Source organism: Nilaparvata lugens, chromosome X (genome assembly GCF_014356525.2).
Source record: "Nilaparvata lugens isolate BPH chromosome X, ASM1435652v1, whole genome shotgun sequence".
In the NCBI taxonomy this organism is placed as follows: Eukaryota; Metazoa; Arthropoda; class Insecta; order Hemiptera; family Delphacidae; genus Nilaparvata; species Nilaparvata lugens.
The window spans coordinates 33647082-33665391 of record NC_052518.1 but is presented as its reverse complement, the minus strand read 5'-3'; the positions used below and the strand labels follow the sequence as shown (position 1 = coordinate 33665391).

The 18310-nt window shown below is 37.7% G+C and overlaps 2 protein-coding genes across 2 annotated transcripts; both read right to left on the bottom strand.

Annotated features, from left to right (window-relative positions):
- Positions 1 to 7094: 7094 nt before the first annotated feature.
- Positions 7095 to 7760, bottom strand: LOC120354549. Its single transcript, XM_039441891.1, has one exon. It carries the CDS (start codon positions 7758 to 7760, stop codon positions 7095 to 7097), a length of 666 nt encoding a protein of 221 aa, XP_039297825.1.
- A 300-nt stretch (positions 7761 to 8060) lies between these two features.
- LOC120354548 lies at positions 8061 to 10568 on the bottom strand. Its single transcript, XM_039441890.1, has one exon. It carries the CDS (start codon positions 10566 to 10568, stop codon positions 8061 to 8063), a length of 2508 nt encoding a protein of 835 aa, XP_039297824.1.
- Positions 10569 to 18310: the final 7742 nt, after the last annotated feature.

Sequence of the window (18310 nt, the reverse complement as noted above, 5' to 3'; positions counted from 1 at the left end):
GAACAATGGATAAATGGAAATGAAATTATATTTTTTATATTGAAATCTCCATATTTCACAATTTATGTATTGCTGACTGTATAATAAGATGTTAACAAATTTCAATTTCATATATACTTAAAAATAATTTTCATGTGTATTAGATTGTATTGATAGCCTAATCAAGTTTTTCTTTTTAGTTTATAAGCATTTTAAGATAACAGGTACAGCACAGACATGAACATTGAAATAGTTATCATGTGAATCTCGAAATCAGCAACAAGTGAATGCCATGAAGAGTGTTAAGAACATTTGGGTGATTTTCGAACTAGTGTGACATAACTACGCCAAAATCTACGCTGAGGCCTACACTAATATCTACACCAATATCAACACCAATAACTACGCCAAAATCTACGCCGATGCCTGTGCTGATGCCAACGCCAATATCTACGCCGATGCCTGCGCCAATGCCTGCGCCAATGCTGATGCCAATGCCTGTGCTGATGCCAACGCCAATATCTACGCCAATGCCTGCGCCAATGCCAATGCCTGTGCCAATGCCAATGCCTGCGCCTATGCTGATGCCAATGCCTGTGCTGATGCCAGCGCCAATGCCAATGCCTGTGCCAATGCCAATGCCTGCGCCAATGCTGATGCCAATGCCTGTGCTGATGCCAACGCCAATATCTACGCCGATGCCTGCGCCAATGCCAATGCCTGTGCCAATGCCTGCGCCAATGCTGATGCCAATGCCTGTGCTGATGCCAGCGCCAATGCCAATGCCTGCGCCAATGCCAATGTCAACACCAATAACTATGCCAAAATCTACGCCGATGCCTGTGCTGATATCAATACCTGCGCCAATGCCAATAGCTACGCCAATGCCAAAATCTGCGCCAATGCTAATGCCAATGCCTGCGCAAATGCCAATGCCTGCGCCAATGCTGATGCCAACAACAAAAATCAATGCCAATGCCTGCGCCAATGCCAATATCTGCGCCAATGCTGATACCAATGCCTATGCCTGCGCCAATGCTGATGCCAATGCCAAAATCAATGCCGACACCAAAGCATACGCCAATAACAATGTCAACGCTTATTGCTGACTTTGTATCTCAAACTTCAACACTACTACATTACCTGGAGGTAATTGTCATCCATGTTCACATTTGCAACTTTGAATTCAGAAGAACAGTCACAGTATCATGAAAGAATTGATTCAAAAAATCCTCTCCTAAATTATTCCTGTATGCAGAACTCTAAACCTTGAAAGCTGAAAATATCAAAAAACCAAACCTTACCTAAATTAATCCTCACCTAAATTAATCCTGTATGCAGCGTCTATCTCTTTTCCAAAAAACGAATTACATTGTCATTTCAAGCCTGAAATGTACATTGTATAATTACAAATATGATACAAAATTTACGTGACTCTGTATTGAATTTGGAATGCAGCCGTCTACTACAAGCATGAAGCAATGCTAACTGAGATGTCACCTGTATCGAGTTTGGTATGCAGCCGTCTACTACAAGCATGAGGCAATGCTAACTGAGATGTCACCTGTATTGAGTTTGATATGCATCAGTCGACTACAAGTATCAGTCCAACACTACGTGCATCCAGATCAGCCCAACACTAACGTCATCACATTGGAGTCACACTTAACTGAAAATCATACTGAGTGCCTTAACGGACTGTTTTCCAAAATGTGCATCAATAAAATCAACCGTGTCAATAGTGAAAGAAATGAACATTTTTTGATTTATTGAAATTCTATGTGAAAATTAAATGTAACAATTCATCAATTCATTTAAAAAAAAAATAATAATAAAAATAATAAATTTTTCATTCAACATACTAAATTTTTTTTATGCAATAAAAATTAAATTTTTCTATCTATTAAATTTATGTGCAATTTCAAAAAACTATTCTTTACATATTAAACTTTCTGTTGAGATATTTTTCTTTAAATTATAAAGCTAAATCAAAAGTAATATTGATATTCTATATTTTGAGATATTGTTTGGAAACATATAACAAACGCTATTGATGAATTTTTATAATAATTTTCAATATTATTGGATGACATGTAATGTTTTTCTAGAAAAAATTGTTACTGTTCTCAAATTTAAATTTCAACAATTTTCATTAGGGTCAATGTAAATTTTTTTTTTTAATTTTCAAACAGTAAAATTTTTTTATGTCAAGAGGGGGGTATTTGTAATATTACATTTTTTCTCACATTGGAATCGAATCTTCAATTCGAGATCTATGAAACTTTATAGTAAATGTCAGAGTCATCAATAGACGGACAAACTTTTTGACGGAGAATTTATTATCGTAAATGTTTGTTGCATTGTTCCATGGTGTCACCGAGGCAGGGTTAACAAAATTAATAGATAAATGGTTTATTTAAATCGAGATATATATAAAAATTTTAAATAATAGTTTCAAAATAAAGTTTTATTGAGAACAGATGTAGAATGTGAATTCTAAACTTGTAAGTTATAATTTTTTGGTGACGTGTCTGTAAAATCTATACTGAACAAGGCGTTGGCTTTGTGACTTGCAACTTAGGTTTTTTTTCCTGTTCAGCCCTCTCTAGAAAAATGGCTGGCTAAGCGTGTTGTTGTGGAGTTTTGCTCTGAATCATTTTCGTTTATTAATGTTTTAAATTGAGTTTTATACAAATTTTTGTGTTCTATTTTGTTAAGATTTAGCTGTTTGTATCTTCAAGCCAATAGCCACTGTGTTTCAACTGTAAACTAGATAAGTATTTTAGTTCATAGTTACTCTAAAAATAATTAGGCTTAAAATATATTTCTTTGTGTATTTGTATAAATTCATCTGAAGATTATAAGTTAATTTGCTCTGAAAACTGGATTTCTCATTCATAGGCAATAGATCCATTCACAATTTATCAAGAATCTATTTCATTGGAGCCGACAACTATCCTTAGGTTAATAGGTGGAATGCTATTCCAACCGTTTAAGGAAAAATTGGTAGCACGGCAGTTTGTAGATTGGAATTTTATGTGTACTGTTTTCTGTTTATTTATAGTGAGGTCCAGTCTATTGCATTTTTGGGTGGCTTCTTTCAGTGCTTCGATTGTTACATTTGGCTCCTGATTTTTATGTGGTACAAGTATAGTAGTATCATCCGCAAACAGTATGCACTTTTTTCTGCTATCTATTTCATATGGGAGGTCGTTTATATATATAAGGAATAAGAGTGGTCCGAGTATAGACCGTAATAGACCTTTGGGGCACACCTCTGTTTACTGCTCTGGGTGAGGATTTATACTGGATAATGCTGTTTTCTTTGTGATGGTCTAACTCGACATATTGAGTTCTGTTTGAGAGGTAGTCCTCCAACCATTGGAAACCCCCTCCAGTTACATTGAGATTACTCAGTTTCTGTTTCAAATTTTATAAGTTTAAAAAAATTCTATCTACGTTAGGTATTCATTTTCTATTTAAATTTCATAAAGTTGGAACCTACAAAATTCGGAAATCTCAAACTCACAACTGATTTTTATTATCTACTATGGCTAATTGTATCTTAGTCGACTTTAAATTTTTTGATCAAGATCTTGATACGCTAGAAATAATGAGGAGTTCACTATTGTTCTATAATTTCAGCTATTATAACTCAATATCAGGGCACCAAGCTATGCACATTATTTATTTATTGATAAACAAGACACAATTCTTTAAAATGATTGGGGAAGGATTAATATACACAGCCCAAAACTGTTTCTTCCCCGAATTTTGATTCATACACTATAAATAGTCCAAAAAGTAGGTTATGTTCCATACGCTTGAATTCAGGTCCAATTTCCAGTCCAAACATTTGAAAACAGAAAAGTTCCAATTTAGATTGTTTACAAACCAAATTGAATAAAAAATAACACTCACTAATTACTTAAAACTGTAAAAAAATTATTAACTTTGAAAATTCTGATATACTTATATTTAGAATGATATACCATGTTAGCCATGATAACCATTCAGTTATTTCACCTTTCAAACCCTTAAGGTTTCTTTATCTTCCAGGTCGTGTTTATATTTTACAGCTGGCGGCTGTACGTCAGTCTATAAATTTCGGGGATGAGATAATTTGAGTACATTTTTTATAAACTGCATATTCTGAAAATTCATACCAAGCACATTGGTTTGATACCTTTTTCATAAGATTTGTTCCAGTAGAAGCCATGATATAAATAAATAAATAAGCTTTATTTGTCATAAGGGCCATGCCCCATACAAAGAGTTGCACACTAACAATACATAAATTACAATTACAACATCAACACAATTGATCATCTCCTCTTCGAATTCTGGATAACACTATTGAAATGAAATAGTTTGATGTAGACTCCTTAAAAATAACAAGAACACAGATTTAAAGCTACTAAAATATCATTGATTGTATATGGGGGAGTAATTTTACAAGTCACCGTGACATAAAAAGCTGTACTAGTAAAACAATACACTATCTTTCAGATATTGAATATTGACTAGACATTAGCTCCTCAAAAGCACCAACAACTTTTACTAAAACTTTATAAACAACCTGTAAAACAACCCTTCAGTTCCAACAATATTTGTGATTATTAATAAAAAATTACAATGATATTAAAAATAAATAAATAAATAAAAGATCATTCTGTAGTCTCTATGATGTAATTTCGCACGTTAATTGCTTTAGTAATATATTTGTAAATATCTCTTATTTTATCTGGTGTTACATTTGAAAGGAGAACTAGAGCTTTATCTTCATAATTAACTATGTTTGCTACATATTTATTCAGAGACTGTTGTCTTATTTCTACATACATCGGGCAGCGTACAAGAACATGAGTGGGTGTTTTGTCCTCCCGCATGTTACAAAGCGGGCAGTACTCAGTACTATCTATGTAAATTCCACGGTTCTCTAGATAAAGGTAAAAACCAAACTTCGAAGTTGTTCGTAGCTGTGTAAAACATCTTATATATTTAAATGGTGTCCTCATTCTAAGCTGGTCGCCAAGAACAAAATTGGGATTTAAAACCTTGTAAAATGGGAAAGAAATTGAATTAAATGCTTCCTGTTTGTCTGCTTCGTACAATGCTAAACCATGCTTACTTACAATATCGGGTCCATATCACAGAGACAAGTTCTCACAGAGACAAGTAGTGTTTTTGAACGATATTAGTGTCACAGAGACAAGTTTCATAGGAACAAGTAGTTTTATAAATGGCAGTCTCACAGGAACAAGTTCCCACAGAGACAAGGTGAGTCTCACAGAGACAAGGTGAGTCTCACAGAGACAAGGTCTGTTTCACTGGAACAAGTAGTGTCAGTGGAACAAGAAGAGGGGTAGAGTCCCATTCGAACAAGAGTAGTGTCACAGAGACAAGGTCAGTCTCACAGGAACAAGGTTGGTGTGGTGTGTTGCCTACACATGAAGATGAAGGCATTCCATTTGCTCTAATAAATTGGATGTCATCTGTTTTTTTAATATATATACATATATATTATGTGACATGAATAGAATAGAATGACTGCCTTTATTTTTCTTAGAAAGCGAAGTTTGGGCGCAGTCGACCCTCTCTTACACTTAACTCTCTATCAAGTATTATAACAATACGAAAAAATAAATACAAATAATATGATTAAAAACAAACAATAGTTAAGTTATCTACTTATTTAAAATAATAACAAATTTTAAATTATTGAAAAGAAAGAGAAAAAAATGACATTGAAAGTAATACATAACAATGCTGAATGATAGTATATTCTGATACTTCATCACTTTAGTAAAAAATAAGACACTACAGAATACAATACAGTAGGCCTACATAGAAACTGAAGTGTTTGCTAAACATTTCATTTCCTACTTATTATCACTATGTAAATCTCGAAGTGGATAAGTAAATTACATTATGATTTATTTAAATAGTAAAATAGAATCTTCCTTCAATCAACAAACAACGTCACAAACAACGCTCCTTCAATCCACGTGACATACATATATAAATATATAATTTACATATGTTAATAATGTGGTGACATCATTTGAAGCCAGCTTCAAACGTTTCTCCTGTGGAGAGAAAATGATGAATTTAGTAGACTGTTTAGTGGATCCTAGACATTCAGATTCAAATCTATACAAAACTGTTAGAGCCAATGTAATGGGCTTCAAATCACGTTACTTAGTAGCTCAAAATAAAGTCGTTACCTTTAAGAAGCTTCTCGTACAAGGATGGCGGGTTCGCAGTGGACTGTAACAGCGGTTTTCTCGTTCGGGTAGGCGGTAGCACGTTATTGTAATAAGAAATCACTTGCACTGGCTGGGGGGAAAACATGGGCCCATGTCGCAGCGAAGAGGTCGTACATTTATAAGTTCTTTCAAAGGGAGGAAAAATTGGTAGCGTTAGTGCACGTTTTAGAACAAGCCATCTTGACAAAGCGGAAACGGGCGAAGAAGTAGTGGGGAGTGGAACAAGCCGAGAGAGAGAGCAGTGCCATCTACAATGGGCTTGGCGATATCATTGCGGCTGATGGCAGTGGCATGTTAGATGGCCATGGGTGAGCGCGGTTGATTCAAAACACACAGCCAACTTACCGACAGATATAAGAGGGAAACTGCCGAAGTTATATTGGCGGTTACATACCCCCCCCTCAAAAACGAACAGTTTTTCATAGCGGTGGAAACAATCTCCAGCAGGTCGGTGACAATACACAGTGAGAGCGTTGCACAAATGACCAGAAAGGTGGCGCAGACAGGAACAGTGGTGTAGCTAGGAGCAGCGGTGTAGACAGAAACAGCAGTGTAGACAGGAACGGCGGTGTAGACAGTAACGGCGGTGTAGACAGTAACAATCCTCACGGATGTGAGCGAGGCGGTCTTCATGCGGTGTGTGCGGTAACTTGTAGAAGGTTTCAAATGATGCGGTGAACTTTGCGTATGTCTCGAACAATGTTCCCAGATGCGCATTTGATAGTGACTACACGTACTAGTCCATCTTTACCAGGGTGTAGCCCAATAATCCTGCCTAACGGCCAGCTGAGAGGAGAGGAGTTGACAGATTTGATTATGACCAAATCGTTAAGTTGCAAGTTTCTTTCAGCAGTTTTCCATTTTGTGCGATTGATCAAGGTGCATAGGTACTCCTTGGACCAGAGGTCTACCAATTAGGAAGTGCCCGGGAGTGAGCACGGAGGCAGCTTCAGCAGGTTCAGAGGACAATTCTGTAAGTGGTCGACTATTTAGAATACTTTCAATTCTAACGAAAATGGTGTCATACTCTTCGTATGTAAGAGCTGTGTCCCCAATACAGCGGTGTAGCAGTGTTTTGGCAGATTTGATGGCGGCTTCCCATATGCCTCCTTGATGCGGAGCATAAGGGGGAATGAACTTCCAGTTTATGCCGTAGTTAGACAGAAAGCACTTCACTTCAGAGGGCATCGTCTTCAAGAGTTTTTCTAACTCATACATTTTTCTTGCGGCGGATGTGAAAGTCTTAGCGTTGTCTGAAAACAGAGTGTGCGGCGCACCTCTGCGGGCAATAAATCGGTGTAGAGCGGCGATGAAGTTGTTGACAGACATCGAGGACAGGAACTCTAGATGAGTAGCTTTGGTGGTCAAACATACAAATATGCACAGATAACCTTTTGTTGTTTGTGTGCGTTTCAATAAAGATGTTTTGCATGAGAAAGGACCAGCAAAGTCCAAGCCAGTTAAATTGAATGGTCTATTGGCGGTGACTCGTTCAGCAGGTAGCGGGGCCATATGTTGCTGTAGGTTGGTGCGGCAAAAGCGGTTACAAATGACACATTGATGTATTATGCGGCGAACTTGATTGCGGGCAGAGATTATCCAATACTGTTGGCAAACAGCTGCTTGTGTGGTGCGGGGACCGGCATGACAATTTTGAAGATGTATGTGTCGAATGATGAGTGAGGATACATGCTCATTTTTCGGCAGCAATAATGGATTTCTAGCTTCACTAGAAATCGGAGCGTGCTCAAGACGACCAGATAAGCGTATCAAATCGTAATCATCAATGTACGGTTGCAACGTTAGTAGATGCTAAGGACATTTTCCAGCTTTCAACTCTGTTATTTCCTTCTGAAATTTATCCCGTTGCACAACATGAACAATGAGTTTTCTAGCTATTTCAGCTTCACAGGCGGTGGTGTCAATTGAGGCAGGCGTTTCACAGGTTTCAATCTGTTTGACTATTTTGCAGCAATATTCATAACGGGCTGGTTTGATGCGGTTGACAAATCTTAGTATGTAGACAAAAATACGACATAGCTTTCCAAATTTGGATACACGTTCTATAGCGGTATACAAACGATTCTCAATTGGTTCTTCAACAGTAGCGAGAATGTACAGCGGGTTAGTTTTCATCTCAGGTACAATGTTGGAAACAAGATGATTGGACACGGGAAAGTCAGTGGCGAGACAACGAAATGCATTGGTAGTGTGCCACCAATCATGGCAGGAGACGATTTCAGCGGGAGTCAAGCCTCTCGAAGCAATATCTGCACAGTTGTTAGCAGAAGTAACGTGATGCCATGACTCAAGTTTTGTTAACTGAGTAATTTGCTGTACTCTGTTGGCAACAAAAATCTGCAATTTGTATGTGGGTGTGTTGATCCAATCCAAGGCAGTCTTGGAATCAGTGTGGAGTTGAATTTCTTGTAAATCATATTCGGACAGCGTAGGTAAGATGGCGGATAGTAAACAAGCAAGCAGCAAACAACCCATCAATTCCAGGCGTGGAATTGTCATAGTTTTCAGCGGGGCGACATGACTTTTGGCGGCTATGAGACGGCAGTTAACATATCTATTTTCAGTCTCTTCATGAATATATATACAAGCAGCAAACCCCTTTTCGGAGGCATCGGCGAATCCAAGCAGCCGGGTAGTAGAGCGGTTACAGGCGAGTAAACGCAGGATTACAACATTGTCCAAACGGGAAATTTCAGCGGTAATCAGCTCCCAATGAGCTCGAAGTGAGGCTGGAACCTCAGTGTCCCAAGCTAATTGCTGAGACCACAGCGTGTGCATGAATAGCTTGAACAGCATTATGAGAGGAGTGAGCCACCCAAGGGGGTCGTAGACTCGAGCGATGAATGATAGAACGGTTCTTTTAGTGATTTGCCCATTAAAAGGAGAAATGAAATAGCGAAAGTTGTCCGCGAGCGGGCTGTAGACAATTCCAAGAACTTTTGCAGTAGCGTTGTCATCAAACATACAATCTTGATTTTCCAAAAACTCTGCAGGCAAGTTAGCGATCAATTCAGGAGTATTAGAGTTCCATTTCCGAAGTTCAAAGGAGCCAAGCGACAATAACTCAATCAGTTCAGAAATAAGCGTTTGTGCTTCAGAAAAATTGTTACTTCCTCCCAGCAGGTCATCAACATAAGTTTGACTTGTTAAAACTTTACTTGCCAGAGGGAATGCTTCTCCTTCATCCTTGACAAGTTGTTGCAATGTGCGTTGCGCTAAATAAGCACTGGAAGTAAGCCCATAGGTTACGGTTTTAAGTTCAAATTCTTTTGCAGGTTCATGATAATTAGGTTTCCAAAAAACATGTTGGTGACAGCAGTCTTCAGGCCTTAACAAAATCTGGCGATACATCTGCTTGCAATCAGAAAGGACAATGTACTTGTAAGTGCGGAATTTGGTCAATACTTGAATAATATTGGACTGCAGTTTTGGCCCTGGTAACAAATTCTCATTTAGTGAATGCCCATTGGTATCCTTGCTGGAAGCATTAAACACCACCCTGATTTTCTGAGTGGGGTCCTTATTTTTAAAAACTGCATGGTGTGGAATCACATAGTCAGAAGCGGATTTGGCAAGTTCCAAATGGCCAAGCTCATGATATTCTGTCATGAAGTTGTCGTATTTCTTCTTTAGTTCCGAAGAATTTTCCAAGCGTTTTAATAATCCAAGGTGACTTCGATAAGCTTGCTTGCGGTTTGAAACAAGAACAGGCGCGCTAGGCTTGAAGGGGAGTGCGACTACATATCTGCCTTCATCATTGCGGTAGGTAGTGGACTCATAGAGCTGTTCACAGAGTTCATCTTCAGGTGATAAGAGTTTCGCATTTATTTGGACATCTTCAGTCTCCCAAAACTTGTTCATGACCTCAGCAAGCGGTTCTTCGCGAGCAAACATGGTGCAGATAAGTTGCATCTGATGAAGCGGAGCAGGCGAGTCCTCAATATTTAGCTTTCCACTCAGAACATAGCCAAATATAGTGGCGACGGCAGCGGGATTTCCTGGTATAATAGCATTGGCGGAAGAAACAAATACATTAGGATAAATGTCAGCTCCAATCAAGAGGTCTATCCTATTGGGTTGGTCAAAACCAGGGTCAGCGAGATCCAAATGTGAAAGTGAGGTTTTGAGCTCACTGCTGATTGGAAAAGCGGGTAGGTCACCAGCTATTTGCTCTAAGACAAGGGCTTCAGTTTGGAGAAAGGTGTTAAACTGCGGTCGAGATAGCAGTGTCAAATGAGTGGTACTTTTTATAGCGGTCGCTTGTTCAGAGATACCATTAATCTGAATGCGTGCGGGCATGATGGTGATACCAAGTTGCTGGGCAGCTCAGGTAGTGATAATCGATCTCATGGAGCCACAATCCAATACAGCACGTAGTAATTGTGATCGGTTGTATTGATCAACAACGGCAACGATAGCGGTGCCCAGTAAAGCAGAAGCGAGTACGGCTTTCACTTGTGCACAGCCACTGAAGGTGTCCGGCATGCCGGTGGATGAGCTGCGGGTTGGGGTTGAGATATTGGTCACAGGCGCTGTGCCAAAAGGTGACGAAGAAGACCGTGAGGGACTGGCCGTGTTTTGCGGGATTCTCGAATCGGTACAACATGAATTACTTACATATTGTGATGAGTGTATGTCATCGGTAAACCGCTGTGTTGACATTGGTTCAAATCCTGGTGGCGGGGAGCGACAGCTAGCACCTCCAGAGGTGGAAGCTGGTTGGTAACTAGATATGGTAGGCCTATTATGAGAGCCAGAAGGGTAGCGATCTGGTCGGCGTTCAGCAATTAAAAAGGATTGTGAACTCTCATTATTTTTGCATAGCAGGGTATGGTGATGGATTGATTTACATGCACGACAAGAGGACAGTGAATTGCATTTGGCTTTGAGGTGGGACCCGAGGCATCCGAAGCATCTGCGGTTTTGCTTGACAATATCCATTCGTTTGTTGATAGGTTCCTTCCTAAAGCGCTCACATTTGTACAATGGATGAGGAATGTTGCATAGTACACACAGATTGCTGCCACTTTTGTTTTCAATAAATTGCGGTTTTACTACTTGTGAATGATCTTCAGTCTTCACTTTTGCGGTTGGTATAGCGGTGTAACTAGCACTAGATAACTGTTCGCTCACCTCATTGATGGCGGTTACCTCCAGCGATTTTTCTTGGTTGGAAATGAATTTCATCAGGTGGTCAAAAGCAGGTAAGTCGTCAGGGCCCAAAGAATTCTCAAATTTGGCTCTTACAGCGTTAGGCAATTTCTGAAGGCAAATCATTGTTATTAAGAAATCAGCATGGTTCAATTTCAAATTAAATAGTGATTGCTTAGCTGAGCCTAATTCAATGGCAAAATGTCTAAGTACTTCAACAAGACTGCCCTTCGGCTGAAAGTTTGTGATTTTGCTGTATAAGGCATAAGCTCGATAGCGTTTGTTGTCATATCGGTTATGCAAACTTTCGAAGGCAAGCTTGTATGCATTTTCAGTGTCAGCAAAGTTTTGAACTAAGCACAAGGCGTCTCCACGTAAATAGGATACAAGTAGATAGTATTTTCATCATTTGAAAAGTCTTTGCAATTATGTACAGCTGCTTCAAATACGTTTTTAAAGGAAGCCCATTGCTCCATGTCTCCAGAGAATACTGGGATGGACAATTGCGGCTTGATGAAATTTGACGCTTTAGATTCAGTAGGAGTGCAGGTATTTACTTCTTCTTTTAATTTAATTTAATCAAAAGTGTCTTGAAATTCCTTTTGAACGTTATCAAATTCGGTCAAAGTAGCTAAAGGCATTTCATCACATTGTAGGTTGTTAAAATCATCAGCTAATTTTTCAAATTTTTTGTTTAAGTCCAAATAATAATCGCATAATTTTATCGGTATTTCAAATTCATATTTGTTGGCTAAAGTGCAAAGCGACAGCTGAGTGCGTTTTAGCTTGTTGAGCAAGAGAACCTCGGCCATTTCAGCGAAATAACATTCAAAAACAGTTCAAAAAATAATTTTGTAAACAAAATTTTGAGGCTAGGTCGATGTTTCAGTAAAATCGATAGTTGATAGTCGATATCTCGATGATTGATGACGGTTAATGATCGATATTTCGATAGTCGATGCTTGCACGCTACTGATTCGATTCATCTAACCTCAACCTTGAGAAATTCGAAGAATGCAAAAATAATTGAAGATTCATCCATAGGTCGATCGTAATAATTTCATGCGGCTCGGTTGGACCAGAATCGTGTTAGAGCCAATGTAATGGGCTTCAAATCACGTTACTTAGTAGCTCAAAATAAAGTCGTTACCTTTAAGAAGCTTCTCGTACAAGGATGGCGGGTTCGCAGTGGACTGTAACAGCGGTTTTCTCGTTCGGGTAGGCGGTAGCACGTTATTGTAATAAGAAATCACTTGCACTGGCTGGGGGGAAAACATGGGCCCATGTCGCAGCGAAGAGGTCGTACATTTATAAGTTCTTTCAAAGGGAGGAAAAATTGGTAGCGTTAGTGCACGTTTTAGAACAAGCCATCTTGACAAAGCGGAAACGGGCGAAAAAGTAGTGGGGAGTGGAACAAGCCGAGAGAGAGAGCAGTGCCATCTACAATGGGCTTGGCGATATCATTGCGGCTGATGGCAGTGGCATGTTAGATGGCCATGGGTGAGCGCGGTTGATTCAAAACACACAGCCAACTTACCGACAGATATAAGAGGGAAACTGCCAAAGTTATATTGGCGGTAACAAAAACAATTGATTCCCCTTTTCATCCAGGATATTTGTGGTTTCTTAAAATTTCGATTTATTGACCGAGCGAAATGAGTTCTAAGATTCAAGTCGACGGCTTTGCATTTCTCTTTATGTTTATATGTTCCGCAATTACGGCGAAACGCAGCAATAGATTACCATGAAATTTGACAGGTATATTTCTTTTTAAATTGTGCCTCGGCGTTTATACAAGGTTTTTTGAGAATTTTGCATTTTAAGGTTAATACAATAGATAAAGTCTCCTTCGAACGCCAATATTACAGTAAAAATCAGAATAGAATCATCCATAATAATTCAGCTGTTGAGTGGATTTTGCATGCAATAACGCATGCAATTAATAACGGAAAGAAAACATAGTATTTTCTCTCGACCTTTATCTGCTTTCAACTCGGTCTGACCTGTTGCCAGTAAGTTGAAGGAGATTAGATTTTGATGTTAGCATATTTTTGATACACTAACCCAACAGCCATTAGCCGTTTTCACACCGACATCTTGCCGACACAACATACAAACAGGATTTACTCTTATGGACAGTATGAGACGAGGCTGTGTTTTATAACTGCGTGAGGTCTACTGTTCATAGAACTACTAGTCCAGGATTAAAATGTCGTTTTACCAAAATCATCAAATATTTAATAATTCGATACAATGATACACGTACAAATGTAAAGCTGACTTGCACCGAGGTAGAATCAATTTAATCTTAAATAATTTGAAATATATTTCAAGTTGTTAGGCTTCATTAATTCATTGAACACCTATTTTATCATTATGTGTTATCAGAACCTATTAGAATTATGTAGATTGCCTTTAATGAAAAATTGAGTTCTATGTAAATGTATTATTTCTACCAAACTCCAAAATAACTATTTCAATGTGACTTTAATTGTTCAGTCAATATAAAATAATTTTGATTCTGCAGTAACTTATACATAAGTGATATCAATGTAAGAAAGAACAGATTATATACTTCTAGATGAATGTAACAATATTGGAAAGATGTTATCCAACGGTATTTGAATACACCCCTGACTGTTACTGTATGGGAGTACCACCAGTAATTTATAAGTTTTCAATTCGTCAAAAGAGTGGTTATAGATAAAATAGTGTACTCAACGGTTATAATCTTCTCCTATCTATATTTTTTCTTCTTATTATTGTTCATCTTCTTCCTCTTCTTCCTTATTCTTCTGTCTCCTTTTTCTATTATCTTCTTCTTCTTCTCGCTTGTTCTTCTTCTCCTGTCATCTTCTTCTTCTTCTTCTTCTTCTTCTTTTTCTTCTTCCTCTAGCTTTGTCCGGCAAGGACTGATTTGTTTTTGTATTATGGAGTCCCTTTTGTATAAGGTACCAAGAACAATAACAGAGATATTTCCAGGGCTCTAGAGAATAATAATACTAGTCCCCTCTGTCCTTTTGCTAAGTTGAAACGTGTAGCAACGTGAGTTGAAATGTATAAGTTGACCTAAATTTTTGAAGGCTGATCTTCGAATTGATAAAATGATAGAAACATGATCACAAGCAAATCCCTAAGAACATAATGGAGATGGAGACTATTCCTTTTAACAGAATCATGTTTCCTCATCATTATCACCATCCTCAAATTATACGAGTCGATCCATCCGGCATATTCACGCATGATGTGTGCAGAAAATCTCACTCACACTGACTGTACAACTGTGAGATTAACAATTCTAAGTCAAGGACTCTAAGACTCTCTGTTGTGAGGCCGGGTGATATGATTATTCTCGAGTGACGTTTTCATGTGAAAATTTAGGTTTTTCTCCCCTCACAGGTTTTTACCTTGAGCATTATTGTTCTAAAAAAATGTGTATCATCTTGTTTTTATATGTATGTAAATAATGTGTGTGTATGTTGAACAATAGAAAATTTGAATAATCAAGATTGATATCCAGTTCTTCAAACTGAAAATAGATGCAGACGTGGATAACAAACAAATTAAACATACAGTACTCCTCATATATGCAGTTTCACAATTCTGTAGACAAAGTTAGAATAAATCAATAGAACAGTTAATTTCAATAGTGTCATGTACTATGAAAAAAAATCTTGAAAATAAATCTTAAACTTGAAAATAACGATGATGTGGGTACTTACTTGGCACACTCTTCATCAAAGATGTGTCGTGGCTCTGTTGTTTCCCTGGAACAACGTTGCAATATGCACTCCCTCAACATGGTAACACCAACAAACGTTGGGTTGGGCAGATGATTATGATTAATAGTGATAAGAAAACTATCAAAAGTTCTATTTGCCATACGAAGTGGCATTGAGGCGCGACTTGCACACTCGCGTACATTACATTTTAAATAGATACGCGTTTGGTCGCTGGAGGTCACCCGATAGAAAAATCCATCGTCAATATGATATAATGTAGTATTGCGGAGCGTTACGATTTCCTTGACCAATTCTATGTCGACTGAATGTGTTTTGTCAACTATTGAACTCGCAACGCAAACGCACAGGTAGCATCCTCGTAGAGGGAAGGCAAACAATACTGAACAAAAATCTATTTTTTCCAGGAAGGGTACAATATGGAAAACACATGTTGAATATTTCCTGCCGCCAAAGTGCAGTATGTGTGTGTATACCTGGCACTAGAATTTTTAGAAATAGAAGCAGTCATAGAATAGCTTCAGTGAACATAGTCTATGAGCAGGGTAGTTCTACCTGGACACCACCGATGACAAATTGACCGGGCTTTCCAGAAGTACCTAACGGGAAACATTCGCTTTGTTTCATGGAAGCAAGGCATTGTAATACTGAATGAGTATTTATAGTTCTATAAAGCAAGGCCTTTTGGTTCTAATACCCGAGACGTCAGTCTGCAGATTGTTGTTATGGAATGCAGAAAACTTCTTTCACCAACCTTAGACAATAAATGCTGTTTCAAAAGATTGAAAAGATAGCATGCCGCTTCCAAAATCTATGGATATGGTTTATGTACTATATATATATATATATATATATATATATATATATATATATATTATATATATATATATATCTGTGAGTGTAGCGTAAGGGACACACTATTATTCCTCACCCACCATATAGCATATAATATATCGAACTCTGTCACTCCCACTCAACCACATCACTCTCTTACACATACCCTTTCCTTCGGGCTCACTCTCTCTCTCACATGATAATGAATTAAAACGCAGATTTCTGTCTTTGACACTAATATCATGCTTTAGTTAGATCAATAATGTTTCAATTGCCATCTAAATCTAGGTGAACTATTTGTAACACATAAACTAATAATTAAAACCACCCTAAATAAACCTTGATTAGTCCCAACCAAGGACATGACAATAAGACAATAATTGTGGGTTGGAAACGTAATTTTGAATATTTATTATTATAAAATATAATCCCATTTTTCTGGTGCTCCAAACTCGTTATTTAATAATAAACCTACAGTTTAAGAGCCATCACTGATAAATATGTCACTTAGTATAAATACAGAAGAACAAAAATCATAAACCTTATTCCGGGACACTTTCTCATTAATTCTTAATTCTCGTATAGCCTATGTGTGTGATAAACGAAATTTGAATTTGAAATCACAACATTTTTTGAAAAACATACAGTTTTGAATTACGTGCTTATTCTACGAAAATTGAAACCCCTTTCTTAGCTGGCGTCTAGGAATAATAAATATATTGACCGATGAATACAAACAATTTGGATGTAGATTAGGCGAATAGGCCTTGTCTAAAGAATTCAGCTTATAGTCTGTTATACAATAAATGAGCAATTCAATTCATAACATCTTATTAGTCATCTAATGAATAGTGTAATCATTCATAAAATCAGTCTTATCAAGTCATAATTATCATCACCCAGTACAATTGAATAAATTAAGTCATACATTGAAAAAAGACATAAACTATTTATAGACTCACAGCACTGAATATCACATTTTCAACAATTTGAAAATTAATTTACGGAACAATAGTCTAAGCATTTTCATTCAGAATTACATTTATTGCGTTTTTTAATTTATTCAGAGGCAAGTTTCTTCTAATATAAGATAAAGGCAGATTATTGAACAGTAGTGGTGTTTTGAGAGAGCTGCTTATCCAATAGAAATCGAGGGGTGTGGCCTCCCCCTCCACCCCCTTGCCCTAGTCCGCCATTTTGGCCACGCCCCCTCGCTTCCTATTGGCTGGGGGCGTGGCCAAACCCCTGTCTTCCTATTGGCTGGGGGCGTGGCCAAAATGGCGACCCCCTTCCCCCTCCACCCCCCCTTCCTCAGTGTCGGCCATTTTGTCCCCCACCAAAGTCCCCACCCCCAACCAATAGGAAGAGGTTCCCCTACCCAGGAAGTGCCCCCGGCGGCCATCTTTGTTGTAGCAGGTGTTTGCAACTGTCAAAAACATCTGCCCCAGTCATCCTAACACCTGCTTCACAGCAGCAATTAAGTGGTGCCAACCTGATTAGCATATTTAAAATATCCCCACATTTAAAATCTTTAAAATCTTTAAAATCACAGATATCTCAAAGTACACTACTAGCGCTAAACTCTCAAACTACACTACTACTAATCTATTTCCCAGTCATATTTTTTTCTTTTTTTTCCTGCATCACTTGGTTGCCTATCACTGAACATTCTTTTCAAAAACAACTCTTGCACCTGATCAGAATTCAAATTATGTTGTACAGCTTCACTCATGTCAAAGATGTACCTCTTTTTGACATATTGTGCAATCAAATAGTATGAAAAGTTGAACAACTGTTCATTTAAATATTTTCACCTTTCATAATCATCTGCATAATGTCATCTTTTAGCTTCTCACCAAAAGCTAAATTTTTTTCATCAAGTTTCTTTTGCACCTCAGCAAACATAATATCGAATGTTGTTTCTAGATCAATTACTTTCAAATTATAATCTTGCCTGTTAATAAAGTTAAGTTTAGTTTGTGCAAGTAGGTTGTCTTTTAATTCTTCCAATTTTGTTTCTAGCAAATCTGTATCAACATGTTTTAAACTATTGTTTTTACTTTGTTGTTCACATAATGTCTTCAATTCGTCTGATTTCTGATCAAACAACGACCTACTAACATACTTTACCTCAATATCATCACAAATTGATTTAGACAATGTTTTCAATTGTGAATCGAAATACTGTTTTTGTTGTGCTATCTCCTTCAATATATCAGACATTGAATGCAATTTACTTTCAAACACTTTTTTAGTAATTAAATCAGACTGTAGTTTTTGGAATATACTAGTTGATATTGCAAGTAATTTGCTGTC